Raw genomic sequence first — 20,353 nt, 5'->3', positions numbered from 1 at the left:
AAGTGGGGAAACCCACCAGGAAGATACTGAAGACCTAACTTCAGGAGCAGCCAAAAAGGGCGAAGGACACAGGCAGCACAAGAGGCGGACCACATCAGCATTCTCCCCATCACCACCACCACACACAGGAAAGTCAGTCTGACCCGAATACTGAGGAGGCACACAGTCTCAAAGCACAGTCTCAAGTTCTCAGGAGTGGTCACTCAGCATCTTTATCCTTCCCGCTGCTTGAAGAACACAGGCTGGGAGGCTGTTTGAAGTCCAGTCTCCTCGTGGGGAAAATGGGGAAGGAATAATGGTGCTGCCCAGGACAGCCATCAGAAGAAAAAAAGTATTGTTTTGTTTGGGTCGTAGTAAGTGCTTGGTCAATCTTGGCTATTGTTTATCCTGTTTTCTCATTTTATTATGAATCAGTGAAAACCTGCCATGGTGCAGTCCTCGAGAACCACTGATTTGTAGGGCTGCGGCTGAAGTCCATAGGGTTGGTGAGGTTTTTGTGTTGGGGGGCAGGGTATTGCCATTCACATGGTGGCCTGCATGAATGGTGCTTGAGAGCTGAATGAGTGTGGATTGTGTGCAAAAAGGCAAAATGGAAGTCATTCCAAAGCCTTGGACCCACGGGCAATGATTGATTAGGAATTTCATCTTAAGCTGCCAATTTTTCACTGTTCTTACAACTTCCATTGTATGATGTCCTCCCCCTTTTTTTTCCTCCCAAGTGGATTACTTTAACATTATTTTGGGGAAAGTGATGTAGGGGAAGGCCACATCAAAAAATTTTAAACTTTCCATTTTCATTATTAACCTATTCTCATTAACTCATTCTCAAGGTCACAACAGCAAATGTGGGGGGGCCAGCTTGCTTGACAATCGCCATTGTGGAGACAATGATTAGCCAGTGTGTGAGATGTGTGAAAACCCAGAGACTTCATGAGAATATGTGCCCCTTTCTGCAAAGCACCTTCCCTCAAGGCCATTTCCTTGTGTGACTGGGCTAGTGGCTAAAGAGAGAAGTTTAACCTTACAAGCCACCTTGGATAAGTGGCTTCCTGCTCAAGTCCAAGGGAAGCTGCCCAGCTGTTCCAGCAGCTGGAGGCCAACTATAGGGAGCCACACCCATCCCGCCCTGGTGAGACATGATGGCAAACACCTTCCCTGCCCAGCACAGGGCAGGCCCGTGGGGTGTGAGTAGCAAATGTGTATTTATCTAACAAAGAAATTGGTTAGGCATACTACCCATTGATTCACAGGGCTTTGCCTTGTTCTCCTGAACAAATTTGTCTGTAGCTTTCTTGAAGTCTGGAGGTGGCATCCTCTGAATTCAATATGGTGAAGGGAATGGAGTTGAACAGTGAACATCTATGCAATAAATGGGTGTGATGCGGGCACTGTGCTGAACTGTGTACCGGCAGGGAAAAGAGGTGGTGCAGGCAAGAACACTGCTGCACTGGGAGGGGCACTGCAGTGGGGCTGCCTCTGAAGCAGCACTGCTTCCACCAACCACAAGCAGCCACAGTGGGTCAGATGTTTAGGGACCTTAGTCACTTAGATTCAACATCGGTCAGTTAGGGGCTGCTAGTAGAGAACCTGTTTTCTGAGTGATGAACTTACACATCCCAGAGACTTCCGGCCAAGATAGAGGCATAGGTAGACACACTTTGCCTCCTTGCACAACCAAAAGAAGGACAACAACAATATTAAAAACCAAAAATAACCAGAACTGCCAGAAAACCTAACTAACTATATGGAAGTCCAACCACCAAGGAGTTAAAGAAGAAACATTCATTAGAATGGTAGGAGGGGTAGAGACGGGCAGCGGGGTGAAGAGGACGCATGGCAAGGCGATAGATGAAGAGGACTGGGCAGTTCTACATTTGCGTGTGGATAAACTGAGAGGAACAAATGGGGAGCAAGACAGACTGCGCTACCCAGGGTTCCAGTGTGGAGAAATAAAGCCTAGAAACCTTTGGCTGTAAAAAGTTGTCGGGGTTACAGCAGCAGGAAAAACTGCCAGCCTCACAAGAGAGTTCACTGGAGAGACCCACAGGGTCCTAGAATGTACACAAACCTACCTACCTGGGAATCAGCACCACAAGGGCCCAATTTGCTTGTTGATAGTGGGGAAAGTGGCTGGAAGCCCTCGAGAGCCAAGCAAGTGGCACTGTTCCCTCTCAGACGTGGTTTACCCCACACTGGTGGATACCTAAGGCTCTGCCCCTTACAATGTAACAGGCACACCTAGACAAAGAAATATGGCCCAAATGAAAGAACAGATCAAAGCTCCAAAAGTAGAGCTAAGCAATGAAGAGATAGCCAACCTATCAGATGCAGAGTTCAAAACACTGGTAATCAGGATGCTGACAGAAATGGTTGAGTATGGTCACACAATAGATGAAAAAGTGAAGGCTATCCAAAGTGAAATAAAGGAAAATGTACAGGGAACCAAGAGTGAAGGGAAGGAAACTGGGGCTCAAATCAATGATTTGGAGCAGAAGGAAGAAAAAAACATTCAACCAGAACAGAATGAAGAAACAAGAATTCAAAAAATGAGGGGAGGCTTAGGAACCTCCAGGACATCTTTAAATGTTCCAACATCCAAATTAATTATAGGGGTACCAGAAGGAGAAGAGGAAGAGCAAGAAATGGAAAACTTATTTGAAAACATAATGAAGAAACTTCCCAAATCTTGCAAAGAAAAGAGACGTCCAGGAAGTCTAGGAAGCTCAGAGAGTCCCAAAGAATTTGGACCCAAGCAAGCACACACCAAGGCACATCATAATTTCATTACCCAAGATGAAAGATAAGGAGAGAATCTTAAAAGTAGAAAGAGAAAAGGAGATGGAGATGGTTACCTACAAAGGACTTCCCATAAGACTGTCAGCTAATTTCCCAAAAGAAACCTCACAGGCAAGAAGGGGCTGGAAAGAAGTATTTGAAGGCAAGGACCTATATCCAAAATGACTCTCTCCAACAAAGCTATAATTTAGAATGGAAGGGGAGATAAAGTGCTTTCCAGATAAGGTCAAGTTAAAGGAGTTCATCAGCACCCAGCCCTTATTGTATGAAATATTAAAGGGACTTATTGAAGAAAAAGAAGACCAAAACTATGAAGAGTAAAATGACAACCAGCTCACAACTATCAACAACTGAACTTAAAAAAAAACAAAAACAAGAAAACCCCAACTAAGCAAACAACTAGAACAGGAATAGATTCACAGAAATGGAGATCACAAGGAGGGTTATCAGTGGGAAGGGAGTGGGGAGAGGATGGGGGAAAAGGTACAGGGAGTAAGAAGCATAAATGGTAGGTGCAAAATAGACAGGGGGGAGGTTAAGAATAGTATAGGAAATGGAGAATCAAATAACTTACATGTACAACCCATGGACATGAACTAAGGGGGGAAATGCTTGTGGCAGAGGGGGTGCAGGGCTGAAGGGAATAAAGAGGAGGAAAAACATGGGACAACTGTAATAGCATAATCAGTAAAATATATTTCAAAACAATAAAAGAACCTGTGCACCCCAAATCCACGAATGTCTGCAGAGTGCATGCTGAGCACGCATGACGGCTGGAGGGTTGGGGCAGTGTTGGTTGGTGGTTGGCCAGCAGCTCTTCAGTGAGAAGAGCTCTCTCTCACACGGAGATAGATCCTCAGGGGAAGCACTTTACCCTGTTGGATCCCTGCCAGGATCAGAGTCCCTCGGTGGATGGGGATGATGAGATGTACGGGCGCATTAGCTCACTGTGCAGGTCCAGGCCGATGTGGGAGCCAGGGCTGGGATTACCAGGAAGGTGTGTTTTAGACAAGGCACAGGCAATGGTAACACTGGAGCAGGGTAACTGCCAGCCACGAACCAGAGGAAAAAATATACTTGCAACTTGTGGCCACAAGGCTCTGGGCTCTGTGGAGCCGCTCTAGTGCTGGCCTGCACACCCTCTCCTAGCAGGAGAGCCCTTAGGTTCTCCTGAAGACTCCAACTGCAGGAGGACACAGGGAGCAGCAGCTGCTGAAGTTGCAGGTCCCAGAGTCGCAGGTACACTAGCTGCGCTGAGTGGCCTCCTGGCCCTGGAGGGTTGGGCAGGTGGAGAACGCAGGCCCTGTCTGACTCCTCTGCCCTCAGGTACCAGGTGCCCTCAGCCTGCTTCACAGCCCTGGGAACTGAGTGGCAGGATAGGGCAGGGCTGAAGCGCCGGCCTGTGGGACCTCTGTCCTGCTCCTCGTCAGACAGCACAGTGGGCAGAGGCATGAGCCCAGGTCTCTGAAGTTCAGCCCTAATGTCAGCGGGCTGGGTTGGGAGGGAGATGGGGGCGCTGTAGAAGTGAGGAGTGTCCTTGAACTCCCAGGGGTTCTCTGCCTCCACCTGTGGAGCATGTGTGGGTGGGGATCAGGACGGCAGCTTGGGGATGGCACTGCCCGGTCCCACAAGCCTGCTGCCTTCTGGGCTTTGCTGTCCAGCAGCCCAACAGTGGAGGACAGAGGCTCCTGCTGGGGTGGATCTGAAAGGCTTTTGGCCTCCAGAATCCCATTTATGTCCACGCCCCTGCCACCCAATAGAGAGGTGCCTAGACTGTGCCCCCCACCCCCCAATTCTGGCTGATATTTGCTATTCACGTTGTGTCCTTAGGCCACCTGCCTGCCACAGTTTAAGGACTCCTCCCTATCCCCCACCCCTGTTGGATGAAGCCAAACCCAAAACAAACAGAAACTTCCTACTTAGTGTTACTTCACTTTATGCTAAAGCCAGGAATTCTCCCGTGATAAAGAGCAGCAACAATAATGAAGGAGAGAAAACTTCTAAAAACTTTGACCTGAGGTTCTCAAGCAGTAAATGGTAAACATTAACCTCAGGAGTGACTGTACTCAGCCCCTTGGAGTTAGCTGGCCTGACAGGGGCCTCCTGGGACGAAGCGGTGGGCTGCGCGTGCCTGAGGGGGTCCCAGACGCCCTGTGGTGGCGTGGCTGCCAGTGGGAACCCACTGAGATGTCTGCACAGTGAAGACAGTGAAGTCGGGGACTAAACACGGTCCTGGTGCAGGTTCTCCACAAGAGCCCCAGCAGGCACAGAGCTGCCAGGTGAAAAAACAAGATGCCCAGTTACACCTGCATTTCGGATGGACAGTGACTATGAGGGATGACATATTCAGTCAAATAAACCTAACTTGGTATCACTTTGCAGAAGGAGCTCCGGGGAGTTCACTGGTAGAGGACAGGCTAGGGGAAGAGTGGGTCTGGGGGGCAGAGAGAAACCACAGCACACCCACCTCTCTGAGTCCTTACCTGGAGGTGTGAAGTACTCCTACCTCTGAGCAGGAAAGATGATTATCCAGTGTTCCACCACTTACCCATTCACCGGGTGCCCATACACTAGCTTACAAGACAGAGAGAGAGAGACAGAGAGAGACAGACAGACAGAAAGAGAGACATCTGGGCCTCTCCCCAGGCCTCATGCACACACACTTCAGCAGTGAGAGCCCTAAGGGCCTCCAAGGGCTTTAGGCAGCCCCTCACCATCCCCTTCAGCCTGAACCCCACTTTTTGACTTGGGCATTTGGTGTTTTCTTGGTAGAGGTACTTTGCAAAAAAGCTCCCCAAGCAAGCTGCAGCCCCCAGTTCTCCCCGTGGGGGCACCAATGCAACCAGAAAAGAGAGTTCCAGAACCTGACCTGACACTCCACCAACCTCTCTACGGTCCCCCAAGCTCTCAAACCAGCAGAACACCAGCCTCCCCAGGGAGAGTTGTAAAGCTCTGATGCCTGGGCTCACCCACAGCTGGAGTTCATTAGCCAGGGGTGCGGCTGGGCATCAGAGTTTTAGGAGATCTCTTCTAGTGAGTCTAACATGCCGCCAGGAGCAGACACCCTGCCATAAGGGATGAATCACATCACCTTGCTTGGGTGATGTTCCTGAGGGCCTGGCCTGAGAATCTCCACGCGCAAGATCCAGGTTTGAACACACACGACTTGGGAGTGTGGTAAGTATAAGAACTCAGGGTCAGACAGGCAGCAGTGCCCCAGCTCAGCCTTACGGAGGCCAGGGGACCTTGAGCGAGTCACCTGTCCATCTAAGACTCAGTCTCCTCATTACCAGTCAGAAGGTAACATCAGCTGTCTCGGGTGAGAGCAGAAGACGCACACAGAACACTGCACAACGCTCGCTTGCTGTGCACAGACATGCAGTACGTGGCAGTTACTACTTCATAACACAAGACACACAATCTGTCTTATTTCAAAGGTGCCACTAGGCATGCGCAGACTATCGACGCTAAACGTATGGAACTGATTATGCTTTAGACTATGCAGCCTCTTGCAGTGAAAGAGGAATATATGTTTACTTAGCCAAGGGTTTTCCTTCTCTTTCCCCTTTGGCAGTACACCAAGTGTCAGAGAAAGACACTGAAGGAACACTTTCTGGCCAGGGTCTTGCAGCACCTTCCCCTTGGGAGTCTGAGGCTGGTTCTCCCCGAGGGCCAGGCGTGGCTTTCCCAAGACGCAAGAGCGACTCTCAGCTCACAGTTTCTTTCCTCCACAGACCACCCCCAACACAGACCCTAGCCCACCAAAGAATTACCTCCAAACACAGATGTAGGACTTCCATTCAAGATGGAGGTGTAGGTAAAAATGGCTCGCCTCCTTGCACAACCACATTAAAATTACAATGAAACTATAGAATAACCATCACTCAGAACCGTCAGAAATCCGACAACTATGGAATTGAAGACACCACATCCACCCAGGCTGGTAGGAGGAATGGAGACATGGAACAGTCTGGTCCCACACCCACCAGCCCACACCCATGTGTGGTGGGTAAAAGTCCTGGAGGGACATCTCAAGAGAGAGGAGTCCCAGCCCCACACCCAGCCCCCAGCCCAGGGTTCCAGTGCCAGGAAGATAAATCCCCATAACTTCTAGCTGCAAAAACCAGCAAGAACTGAGTCAGTGGAAGAAACTTCTTGAGTCCCAAGCAGTTCCTCTTAAAGCACCCACACACAGACTTATTCAGACTCCCTCCCTCTGAGCTCCAGCACCAAAATGGCAGCTTGAAAGGCACCAGTAGCATCCAGGGAGGAACTGAAGTGTCTGGCATCAAGGCAAGGGCTGGGAGACAGCTTTCTCACAGACAGAAATGCAGGCAGAGGCTATTGTCCCTTCTCTAAACCCTCCCCCAACAGAGTCACAAAGCCACAGAGCCGGGTAGGTAGGTGCCACAGCTGAGACTCCATCAACCTGCCTAACACTGTCTGCCCTGCCCTGGAGATCCCCTGAGGCTCTGCCCCACCCAACTTACAGCCACCAAACTGTTAACGGGCTTTTCCATATCAATGGCTGGTCTTGGCTCCTGCTTCACAACTTCCTACAACCTCTCAAACAAGGCACAGCCAGCCAGAGTGAGCCCCCAGCCTAAGATGCACTTGCTAAGTAGCCCCAAGCCCGGCCATTGATAAGCCTAAGTTCACAGCTTGGCTTCACCTGGGAACCTCCAAGCCCATCACAAATTGCAGCCATCTCAGACTCCTGTATAGCTTAGGCAGGATGGCCCCAAGAAGAACGTAGGCGGGGGCTGACTTTGGCCTGCACCATCTGGGAAACCACAGGGCCTGAGCACCCATGGGCAGCTACAGACCATGTTGGAGTGCCACCACCCTGTCCCTGCACAGCTGATCCTCCACAGAGGGTGGAGGTTGGTGGTCGGTGGTCACAGCCAGTCGTTGTAGCTGACTGGACTGGGTAAATCACTCCCATTGACCTGCCAACAGCAATCAAGGCTCAACAACAAGAGGAAGGTGTACTCAGCCCGCACAAAGGGCCCACCTTGAGTACCAAGCTAGGGTGACAGGGGAGGCTGTGCCACTGGACCCTACAGGACACCTGCTACATTAGGCCATATTACCAAGACAGGGAGTCATAGCAGCTCCACCTAATACGTAGAAACAAACACAGGGAGGCTGCCAACATGAGGAGACAAAGAAACATGGTCCAAATGAAAGAACAGAACAAAACTCCAGAAAAAGAACTAAACAAAATGGAGATAAGCAATCTATCAAATACAGAGTTCAAAACACTGGTTATAAGGATGCTCAAGGAACTTAGTAAGGACCTCAACAGCATTAAAAAGTACAGTCAGAAATGAAGGAAACACTAATTGAAATAAAGAATAATTTACAGGGAAACAACAGGAGATTGAATGAAACCAAGAATCAAATCAATGACTTGGAACATAAGGTAGCAAAAAATAACCAATCACAACAACAAGAAGAAAAGGCAATCCAAAAATAAATGAAGATAGTGTAAGCAGCCTCTGGGACAACTTCAAGCATTCCAACATTCACATCATCGGGGGGGGAGGCAGAAGGGAAAGAGAAAGAGCAAGAAACTGGAAATCTATTTGAAAAAATAATGAAAGAAAACTTCCTTAATTTGGTGAATAAAATAGACATGCAAGTCCAGGAAGTACAGAGAGTCCCAAACAAGATGGATGCAAAGAAGCCCATGCCAAGACACATCATAATTAAAATGCCAAAGGTTAAAGATAAAGAATCTTACAAGCAGCAAGAAGAAAGCAGGTAGTTACCTACAGCAAATTTCCATAACACTGTCAGCTGATTTCTCAAAAGAAACTTTGCAGGCTAGAACAGACTGGCAAGAAATACTCAAAGTCATGAAAAGCCGGGACCTACAGCCAAGATTGCTCTACCCAGCAAAGACATCATTTAGAATCAAAGGGCAGGTACAGAGCTTCCCAGACAAGAAAAAAACTAAAGGAGTTCATCATCACTAAACCATCATTATATGAAATGTCAAAGGGATTTATTTTAAAAAGAAGAAGATCAAAAACTATGAACAAAATGCTAATAAATATGTATCTATCAACAACTGAATCTAAAAAAGAAACTAAACAAATAAGAAGAACAGAGTGGATAAATAAACTATGATATATTCACATACTTGCCTATGAAGATATATGAACTAGGGCAATACTTTTCAACTCAGATAAATCTAACAAACTGAACACAGGTGGAAAAGCAAGCTGAGGAAGACAGTACACCACTAATGTGAAATTTTGTGTAACAGGCGCATGGCAACAGCTGCTAGGCTCCCACTCAACGCTCATACCCCCTTTTCCTACAAATGGGACCCGATCTCACTCAGGGTAGCAACTTGTCTAGCTGACATACTTGATTTGCCCTCTTACTTGTAGTTTGAAGTGGTCAGGGGAATGTGAGCACAAGTCCACAGCACAGAGCTTCACATAGTTATCACCCTCTTGCCCTGGCTGGGTAGCTCAGTTGGTTAGAGCATCGTCCCAACACGCCAAGGTTGCAGGTTTGATCCCTATCAGGGCACATGCAAGAGTTAACCAGGGAATGCATAAATGGGTGGGGCAACAGAATGATGCTTCTCTCTCTCTCAAATAAATAAACTGAAAATAAAAAGTTATCATCCTCTTGTGTCCTAAAAAGAACAGACTTGGCCCTGGCTGGTGTGGCTCAGTGGACTGAACGCCAGCCTGTGAACTGAAAGGTCGCTGGTCTGATTCCCAGTCAGAGCACATGCCTGGGTTGCAGGCCAGGTCCCCAGTTGGGGGCACGTGGGAGGCAACCATACACTGATGTTTCCCTTTCTTTTTCCCTCCCTTCCCCTCTGTCTAAAATTAAATAAAACAAAATCTTTAAAAAAGAAAAAGTAAGTTCGGCCTTTATGTTTCCTGGCTGGACCACCAGGTAACGATGGCGGGATCCCTCCGAGTGGCTCACGCGAGAGGCCTCAACCTTCCTTCCACCTGTTGTTCAAACAGCATGAGGGCACTTGGCTTGAGGAACTGTCACCCTGGTCAAAGACTTGCCACCTTCCTTGGGTGAACATAACTATCTTATTTCTACCCTCAGGGCCAGGGTCTAACGGGAATAGGGCGTGAGGCTCCCCAGCCCTACTCAGGAATCAGATGCACTGGGTCTGTGGAGGGTAATGTCTGCACCCCAAAGACTGAGTCCACGTGTCCTGGGTGGGGCCTGGGCATGTGTATTGTGAAAAGCTTCCTCATTGACTCTCTCCTTGTCCTGGAAGCTCACATCAAACCTGGGATGAGAAAGTACATCTCTGGACTCCCAAAGTGGTTTTTTTTTTTTTTTCTAACTAATGCTTCAGATCTAACGCTAACCCTAATGAGCTTTCTTTTTTCTTTGCTCCAGAACTTTCAAAGAACATTGTTCTCATCCACAAATCTGCAAATCACATGCCGGAGCTGTAAATAGCCTTACAGGCTGTTTCCCCTTCCTGTGTGGGTGAGTGGAAACCCGCCTACAGGTGTGGCTGCAGGGGGAGCCACCCACTAATACAGATCAGCTGGCCGTGCGCGGGGCAGTCAGTCCTGGACGGGAACCACATTCAGCGAGGCCGGGTCCCTGTTCTACTATTCTGCACCAAGGCAGGCTTCTCTGACTTCTAAAAACCAACGTTTTTCAAAACCATTATGAGACCAGTCTACGCACAGCTTTAACAATCCCTAAGCTTAAAACAGCAAAGCAATTGCTTCTCCCCAATAAGCAAGACTTTCCCTTGTGTCTCACCAGAGACAAGACTGCAGCTAAGGCGAAGTCTAAGTAAGTGTTTACGGTTCCTGGATGTGGAGGTAACTGGACACCCCTCCCCCGAAAAGAAAGATCAGTCCCATTTGCCTGATTATAGGTGCCAGCCTGCTACCTCAGTCCTGAGGATGGGCGCCTCCCTGAAGCAGCCAGGGCAGGAACTACCCCCCATGACCAGAGCTTGCTGGGACCTTGGGCAGCTCGGCAGATGCTAGGTAGCACCTTCGAAGGGAGCAAGAAATATCTAAGACATCGCTAGTGACCAAGTACAAGCAGAAACACAAGAGCATAGAAAGAAACCCTACACACTGAGATATGAAATGGGTTTTCTCCAAGGTAAGTCTCTCAAATATTCTTAGCTGTTGTTGTCAAAATTTTTTTATATGACCTTGTCCAAACATAAAGTCAACACTGGTTTCTCTCCCTCCCTCTGTCCGCCCCCCTCCCGCTCCTTTCCCACCCTTGCCACCTCAAGACTCAATGCAAAATCCATTTTACCTTTAGGTAAAGAAAGAAGCACTGACAGTGGATAAAATGGACGGAAGGATGAAATAAAATGCTTTATTTAGAACTGAGTATAGGTTTCTCAGTGAAATGTGGAAGGCAGAATCACCCTTTATCACTTTAAAACCCAGGGCCTGCACGCGGCAGGGCCCACTGGGTGCTGCTGCGTAAGAGCGGCCCAGGGAGTGGGGACGACACAGCTGCCAAGGAGCGCTGCCCAGCTGCATGGTCTCACAAACGTGGGGAGGACCTGGGCCTTGGCTGCAGTCAAGAATCTTCCTCACGTGCACTTCAAAGCCACGGTTCAGACGAAGCAAACTCAGGCCTCCTTGGAGGGAGGAAGTGGGAGTTAGCTCCTGCCCCAAATCCTGATGGGATCCCCAACCCTTGCCAGGCTGAGACAGGGGGCCCGAACAAGGAAGGGGTAAGGAGAGGGTCCAGGTTCCCTCCTGTCAGGGGTCAGCAAGTGCCCGAGTGCAAGAGGCAGGTCAAGGCTTCCCCAGGTACACCTAAAGGCTGGCTCACACCTCCCGCCAACAGGCAGGATCAGGTCAGGAGGGCACCTGGGCACACACACACCGGGCACACGCACACTAGGCACGCACAGACCAGGCAGAAGCACGTGCATACCAGGCAGGTACACAGAGGCTGATCTAAGAAACAAAGCCATATTTTCCATCCACTGCAGCCAACAGACTTCACTTGATAAACCTGGTTTTGGCTGGCAAAAAGGAAATTTCTGGATGTTTACACTCAAAAGCCAAAAACAAAACAAAAAAGCACATCCACATTGACGCAGTTATGTGGGAGAGTAGAGCAGGAATTGGCCTTCATTTTTAACCTCCCAGAGAAGCACATGACAGGAAGCTATTCCTGGACTGAGTTAAGTCTGAATCCAGCAAGGGAAGGGAAGGGGGCGGCAGGGCAGGCCCTGCCCATCCATGGCGAGTGTGGGCTCTGCAAGGGAAATACCGGGAAACAAAATCCTACAGGACACAGCCAGGACTCAGAACTCAAGACCGACATCCCACAGCCTTGTCCCAGAGGGAACAGGGGAGGGTGGCCTACAGTTCTGCCCTCATAGTCGAGGTGCGATTTAGGGTACATTTTGGTGAGAAAAGAACTTTCCCCCTAACACTATCTGTCCAGGTAAAACAATTCCCCCAAAATGTGAGTTCACCCTGGCCAGGAAGGTCAGTTGTTTAGAGTGTTGCCCCAATAAACCGGGTTACAGGTTCAATCCCCAGTCAGGGCACATATAAGATCGACTAATGAATACATAAATAAGTGGGACAACATATGGATGTTTCTATCTGTCTCTGTCTCTGTCTCTGATCCCACACCTTCCTTCTCTCTGTCTATAAATCAGTAAGTAAAAAATCTTTTAAAATATTGGCCCTGGCTGGCATGGTTTAGTTGGTTGAGTGTTAGCCTATGAACCCAGGGGTTGCTGGTCCGATTTCCGGTCAGGGCACGGGCCTGGGTTGCAGGGTCAGTCCCCGGTCAGGGTGCGTGCGAGAGGCAACCGATCGACGTTTCGCTCTCACATTGATGTCTCTCCCTCTCCTTTTCCCTCTCTTCCCCTTACTCTAGAAAAAAATCTTTAAAAAAAATTGAGCTCAGAAGAATGGAGGAAGCCACTGGTAGTAATGGCTAATATTTCTGCAGCCCTTACTACGTGCCAGTAGCTCCTTTCATCCTCCCCACAATTCCATGAATAACAGAGTCCCATCGACCAGAGAGGAAAAGGAGGCGAGCCGGGCAGGACAGGGGTGGGCGTGATGGCTACTCCTACCTCCTCAGCCAAGCCCCTGTTAAGCACTTCATTCCAGGTGAGTGCTTTCTCCAGTTTCTATGATCGTTAACCTCCTGCTGAGACGCATACCAACCACAGCCTCATGCTCTGGGCTGAGATGAAGTCAGCAACCCTGGGCCAAAGCTAAGGCGCTCAGGGTCACCTGCTGAGGAGCTGCTCAATCTGTGTTTTCAGCATAAAAACCTCAGCTTTTGACTTTTTGCTAGTTGGAATAGTTGAGAGAATATAAAACATGCTAACAGGCTCTAAAGGGGTTAATGGGGTCCAAACATCTATTTTCTCTCAATGTCCTAACTTTTCTAGTAATGAAATCACTTTGGCATCACAGTGAAATGAAAGGTGACTTTTCTACGAACTGAGACCCTTCCACCTGCACCTGCCAGAAAAGGTCACAGGAGCTGCAGCAATTCTGTTCCTGGAAAAGTCAGCAGAGAAAGAGACAGGGGAGCATATGTGAGGCCATGGAGGCCTGGCCCTGGACATTATCTGCACAATCACCAACTGAGCACCTGAGATGTGCTCAGCACCGTGCCACCCACCACCAGGTGGTCAGAAGCGTCATTAGGAATTAAAACTGGAGAGAGAGACAGAGAGATAGATGACTAGATGGGGAGGGAGTGAGAGAAAGCCCCTTCAGAAAATCTGAGCTGAAACCCAGATCAGAAGGAGCCTGTAAGCAAAGACCTTGGCGAAAGAGTCAGCCAGAGGACGTGTCCACTGCAGAAGTGCTAGGAAGGAGACCCTGTGGCTGAGGCATCCTGAACAAGAGCGGCAACTGGGAATGAGTCAGCAGGGGTGAGAGGCCCTGTGAGGCCTTCCACACCTGGGAAGGAATGAAAAGCCACCTGAGGATTCTAAACTAGGGACAACACAGTCAGACCCATCTTTGCATCTCATTCTGGCTACTGCGAGGGCAGCGGCTGCTAACTCTGGTGTTCATTTGCGGGCGGGAAATGGCCATCACTCTTGTGTTCACTTCCAATGGTGCCGGCTCAGCCTGTCTACCTGGCAGCATGTTCCCAATTCACAGGCATGTGAAGAGTCAACTTGTTCAGACGCAAGTGCGGCACTAACTCCCTGGTCCTGCCCCTAGGATTGTCTGGAAATTATTTCTAAAGCTAAGATTGAAAACCTACATTATTGTTAATATAAAAAATAATTGTGCTCTATTCAGCCCTTTAAGAAAATGGATCAGACTTCTGGCCAAGATGGAGGCATAGGTAGATATGCATTGCTTCCCTGCACAACTAAAAGAAGGACAACAGTCAATTTAAAAATAAAAAACAACCAGAACTTCCAGAAAATCAAACTGTATGGAAGTCAGACAACCAAGGAGCTAAAAAAGAAACATTCATCCAGACTGGTAGGAGGGGCAGAGACGGGCATCTGGGGCAGAGCAGACACGTGGCAAGGTGGTTGCTAGCGGACCTGGAGGTCCCACATTCACGTGCAGGGAAACCAGGAGGAACGACCGGGGAGTAAGACACACCAGGAAATCCAGGGTTCCAGTGCAGGGAAATAAAGCCTCAAAACCCCTGGCTGTAAAAACCTGTGTGGGTTGCAGCAGAGAGATAAACTCTCAGTCTCATAGGAGAGTCCACTGTAGAGACCCATGGGGTCATAGAACATATACAAGCCCACCCACCCAGGAATCAGCACCAGAAGGGCCCAATTTGCTTAGGGGGCAGGGGGAAATGACTGAAAGTGGGGCAAGAGCCAGGCAAGCGGCACCGTTCCCTCTCTGACCCCTCCCTCGCATCCAGCACCACAGTGCAGTGATGTGGTTTGCCCTGCCCTGGTGAATACCTAAGGCTCCACCCCTTACAATGTAACAGGTGTGCCAAGACAAAGAAACATGGCCCAAACTAAAGAATAGATCAAAACTCCAGAAAAAGAACTAAGCAATGAAGAGACAGAAATCCTCTCAGATGCAGAGTTCAAAATACTGATAATCAGATGCTCACAGAAATGCTCGAGTACAGATGCAAAATAAAGGAAGAAGTGAAGGCTATACATAGTGAAATAAAGAAAAATCTATAGGGAACCAACAGTGAAGGGAAGGGAACTGGGACTCAAATCAATGATTTGGAGCAGAAGGAAGAAATAAACATTCAGCTGGAAAAGAATGAAGAAACAAAGCTTCAAAAAAATGAGGAGACTTAGGAACCTCTGGGAAACTTTCAGCATTCCAACATCTGAATCGTAGGGGTGCCAGAAGGAGAAGAGGAAGAGCAATAAATTGAAAACTAATTTGAAAAAATAATGAAGGAGAACTTCCCCAGTGTGGCAAAGGAAATAGACTTCTAGGAAGTCCAGGAAGCTCAGACAGTCCCCCCAAAAAACTGGACCCAAAGAGGAACACACCAAGGCACATCATCATTAAGTTACCCAACATTAAAGATAAGGAGAGAATCTTAAAAGCAGCAAGAGAAAAGGAGACAGTTACCTACAAAGTAGTTCCCATAACCCTGTCAGCTGATTTCTCAAAAGAAACCTTGCAGGCAAGAAGGGGCTGGAAAGAACTATTCAAAGTCATGAAAGGGAAGGACCTCCATCCAAGATTACTCTATCCAGCAAAGCTATCATTTAGAATGGAAGGGCAGATAAAGTGCTTCTCAGGTAAGGTCAAGTTCAAGGAGTTCATCATCACCAAGCCCTGATTGTATGAAATGTTCAAGAGACTTATCTAAGAAAAAGATCAAAACTATGAAGAGTAAAATGACAACCAACTCACAACTATCAACAACTGAACATAAAAAACAAAAACAAGAACAGCACTGGCTGGTGTAACTCAGTGGATGGAGTGCTGGCCTGAGAATCAAAGGGTTGCTGGTCTGGTTCCCAGTCAAGGCACATGCCTGGATTGCAGGCCAGGTTCCCAGTAGGAGGTGCCTGAGAGGCAACCACACAATGATGTTTCTCTCCCTTTCTTTCTCCCACCCTTCCCCTCTATCTATAAATAAATAAATAAAATCTTTAAAAACAAACAAACTATGCAAGCAACTAGAACAGGAACAGAATCACAGAAATGGAGATCACATGGAGGGTTATCAGTGGGGAGCTGGAGGAGGGAGAATGGGGGAAAAGGTACTGGAAATAAGAAGCATAACTGGTAGGTACAAAGGGGACAGGGGGAGGTTAAGAACAGTATAGGAAATGGAGAAGCCAAAGAAGTGATATGTATGACCCATGGACATGAACTATAGGGGGCGGGCAATGCTGAAGGGAGGGTGGTGCAGGGTAGAGGGGGAGAAAGGGGAGGAAAAAAGGGGCAACTATAATAGCATAATCAAAAAATATACTTAAAAAATAAAAATTAAAATAATAGAAAAGAAAGTGGATCACAGTAACTTCTCAAAAATTACTTGGCCCTGCTAGTGTGGTTCACTGGGTTGAACGCTGGCCTGCGAACCAAAAGGTTGCTTGTTCGACTCATGGTCAGGGCACGTGCCTGGGTTGTGGGCCAGGTCCCCGGCTGCGGGGTGTGCCAGAGGCAACTTATCAGTGTTTCTCTCCCTCTCTTTCTCCCCGTCTTACCCTCTTTTAAATAACAAATAAAATCCTTACAAATAAATAAATAAAAATAAAAATCATTTATTCATGACATATGCCCTGCTTACTTCCAGAAAGCACTTCAGGCCATTGTTATAAAGCTTAAGAAACAGGACAAATTAAAGTGTTCCCTGGGAAGTGGGTGGTATGTTACAGTATCAGTTTGGGAGGAATACACTAACATTTAAGAGCTTTAAAGCCCAGTATGTTCTAAAGGTTGAGTGTAGCTGCACACACAGCTTTGTCATATGCCAGGCTCTGGAAATGCCTTCACTGTCACCTACTTTTACATTTCTCCTCTATCCTCTCCCAGGACCCAAAAGGAACCCCCCTTTGCCAGGTTTTGCTGTGCACTAGCACCCCCACCAGAGACTGATCAGACAGGGAGGACTGAAGTGCCGCTGGGGTGCAGTGTCACTACTGCCTGCTACAGCTGTGAAGGATGGTATCTGTGTGTGTGCGGATGGGAGGACTCCTGGGTTAGAGTGATGGGTACATGTTAATTAGTTACCGTTCTTCCACAGCGCAGAGCCCACACACACAGCCCCCTAGATCCTGTCTCACAAGGGTACCACTTGGACCCAGAATATGAAAATCTTAAAACTCGATGGAGAGTCTAATTTCTGTTTTAAATTCCTTCACTACAGCACTCTTACTTCTGCACTAAGTCTGCCAGTGAGAATCCCAGTCTTCAAGCTCTTCACAAGGCAAGTGCTCACAGTGTCAGACATCTCCCAAGTAAATTCAAGGTAAAAAGCAAAATTAGAACAAGACAAATGAAGAAATGTTTCATTCTTCCTGCTGTGTGGATTGTAACAGACGTTTGATGATTATCTGACTAAAGCTGTCGGCTATGAAAGCTTTTTTGTTACAACTTTTTAAAAATTTAGAAAAACACTCTCTTTAAATATCTTACACCAAAACTATTATTTCCATTACTTTTCTAATACATTCTCTACCTTCACTACTTCTGTGACTATTTATGGCGAGCCCTCACCAGTGAAAGTAATAATAATAATAATAATAACAGATGGGCAGATTATGAGAAATGGGTCTAGAAAAAATGCTGAGGAATTTTTGAGGGTTTGGGGGTGGGGTGGAGAATGGGCTTGTTTTAGTTCTTTGACTGGTTGTGGCTTTTGATGTAGTTTCAAATTGCTGTGTTGCTTCAAGTTATAAATTGCTTAGATGTAATTTAATGTGCAAAAAGAGGCACTGCTTAAGAATTTTTCATTTGCCGCTGACTAGTGTGGCTCAGTGGATTGGGATCATGTGGCAAATCGCAAATCCAAAGGTGGTCCGTTGGATTTCAGGTCAGGGCGCATGCCTGGGTTGCCCGCCACCTTCCGAGCTGGGGTCCAGCCAGAGGCAACCTATGGATGATTCTCTCCAATATCGGTGGGTGTTTCCCTCTCTCACTCCCTTCCCCTTTATCTCAAAATAAATGAATAAAATCTTTTTTAAAGTCTATTTAAAAAGTAATTTTTCATTTGACCAACTGACCTTTCAAAGGAAATCATCAAAGGAAAAGTTTTAAGTAAACTGCCTGACTGTAACTTGCACTTTCCAGGTATTCTTAAAGAACACCTTTGACTCTAATAGGTGAAAGCGACTCAGCCATACTCATCGTCAAAAAAAAAAAAAAAAAAAATCCGCACACTGGATGGAAATAGTTTAGCTAGGGAAAAATGCTTGCAATGTGTCTATTTAGCATACCTTTTACACACCCCCCCCGCCCCTTTTCTTTGTCTTTTTTGCTAAGGCCTGGTTATGTTTCTCCCTGCTTCCAGAAGTGGATCCCGACCAGATTTCTACACTGTTTATCCCTCACCCGCGAACCACCTGTGGGTGCAGAAACCCCGCCCCACCCGACGCTGAGCACTGACGGGCCTGCGCCCAGCCAGGGACCACACTGGAATACCTGTGGGCACACGGGGTTGAACCGGGATAAACCTAAACCACATCCTGTCGGACAATACCTGGAATACAGAAGGAGTCCCCTTTCTCCTGGCCCCGCACCCCCACGGGCCGTCCTGCAGAGGGGCGCTAGTATTGGCCACGGGGACCCAGTGAGAGCCTCCGGAAGGCCACCCCTCTCCGACTCTGGTCTTGGTCTGTCGGGGCCAAACAGCCACCCCAACTCTGCAGCCTGCGCGTCTGTGGGCGCAGATCCCTGGGAAGGTTGCTGTGGGGCCCTCAGACCTCCCGCCGAAGCGGGTCCAGCCGTGCAGAGGGATCCAGGGAAGTTCCCCTCCACCCCCATTCCTGCCTAGACCTGCGATCACGGTCCTCTCCGCGGACAAGCTGGGGACTTAGAGCGTGCCTGCAAGCTCCACTTCCTCCGCGCAGAAAGGGCCCCCAGTGACCCCCACCACCACCACTGGACGCGCCTCAACTGCCGGTCCAGGCGCTCGGGCTCTGGTCTGCTGCGCACCCTGCGGTCCCACCCCGGGGTGGGACGAGTGGGTATTTGCAAACTTGCCCAGGAGCTGGGAGCACTCCCCCTCGTCACCTACTGAAGCCCCCGCATCCCCATAATCCACCTTCGCCTAGTTTCTCGACTCTGCCTGCCCTCTCCCCTAGCCACAGCCCACGCCCCCAACCCCCAGCCTGCGCAAATGCCACCTCTCCCAGACCCCGTGTCCCGCACACTCACCGCCTAACCAAAGCCCAGGGACGAAGAGCCAAGGAAGCAGCAGCAACAGCAGCAGCGGCGGCATTGACCGCAGCAGCGCCTGCCCCATTGCGGGGCCGCAGTTCTGGAAATTCTTCTCAACCTGTGGGCCGCTGGGCCAGAGGAGCTACGTAGACCAGCGGCCGGCAGCTTGAGCTGGGAGTGCAGCTGGGAGGTGCATAACTCTGACAGGGGTGGAACGCTGGAAAGGGGCGGACCGGCGGGAGAATAAGGGGCGGGCCCAGGGCAAAAAGGGGACCCTCGTGCTGGAGCTGAGAGGAAGAAGTGGGAGGGAGAAGAACGGGAGTGGAGGCCCATCGCGGGGAGGCGTGGCTTTGGCAAGGGTGAAGAGAAAGGGACTGGTCTCCCGGCGCCCGGCATCCAGCTGAGCCCGCGGCACAGGCCAAAGTTGTGGGTCCCGCCAGGCGCAGGGCAGCTAGCGCCCCCTGTCCCCCCATGTAGGCAGAGCGGAATGCTGCCCGAGCGATGAACATCAACGAAAAGCGCAGAGCAGGCCTCAGGAGAGCTGCTTTGACTCGGATCCCAGTTAGTCACTGCATACTCTTTGCATTGCCCACTGCGCTTCCAGGCCTGGACCATAGGAGGTGCTCAACACATACTTGTTAAAGGAAAGTGGGAATGAATTCCACCTAACCTCTGATAAATTCTGAGATTAGAAAGTGTCCTTTTTCAATTATAGACATTTTACTTGCAGGAAATTATTTTCAAATAATTGAGTAAATGTTCAGAGATACTTTCTATATACAAAGATGATTATCACAGAATTATACATAAAGCAGAAAACAAAATAATGTTAAGTCCATTCATTAGAGCTAAATTACATAATTTATAGATAAATAGGATAAAAGATACCAGCTGATATTTTTCAGAAATATTTTTAATATTATACTTCCGGTCAAGATGGAGGCACATGTACACATGCTTTGCCTCCTTGCTTGATCACAGGAAGAATCACAACTATCCTCAAACAGAAAACAGCCAGAACCGGCAGAAAATCTGGCTGTATGGAAGTCCGACAGCCAAGGATTTGAAAAGCCGTATTCATCCAGGTGGGTAGGAGGGACAGAGTTGGGGACAAGGCAGAAAGGCCACAGAGTGGCACTGGAAGGTGCCAGAGGGCGGAGCAGGTGGCCCCACATTCACACGTGGTGGGTAACAATCAGGAGGGATGCCTTGGGAGCAAGCCGTCCCAGGCCCAGGCC

General features: G+C 48.6%; 1 protein-coding gene across 2 annotated transcripts in view; it reads right to left on the bottom strand.

Annotated features, from left to right (window-relative positions):
- The window catches only part of MERTK (MER proto-oncogene, tyrosine kinase), a 90,985-nt gene extending 71,658 nt beyond the window's left edge, over nucleotides 1–19,327 (bottom strand). The window contains exon 1 of one of the 2 annotated variants that reach the window (XM_045193815.2): nucleotides 19,113–19,327. In XM_045193815.2, the coding sequence (XP_045049750.2) occupies nucleotides 19,113–19,200 (88 nt within the window). In that variant the 5' untranslated portion in view covers nucleotides 19,201–19,327. The remainder of the gene's footprint in view (nucleotides 1–19,112) is intronic. The other variant, XM_024558488.3, reaches the window with a different exon arrangement.
- Between the last annotated feature and the right edge of the window lie 1,026 nt (nucleotides 19,328–20,353).

The sequence above is a fragment of the Desmodus rotundus genome, chromosome 5 (genome assembly GCF_022682495.2).
Source record: "Desmodus rotundus isolate HL8 chromosome 5, HLdesRot8A.1, whole genome shotgun sequence".
In the NCBI taxonomy this organism is placed as follows: domain Eukaryota; kingdom Metazoa; phylum Chordata; class Mammalia; order Chiroptera; family Phyllostomidae; genus Desmodus; species Desmodus rotundus.
Note: the sequence above shows the minus strand (reverse complement) of the source record. Positions and strands in the feature narration are given on the sequence as shown.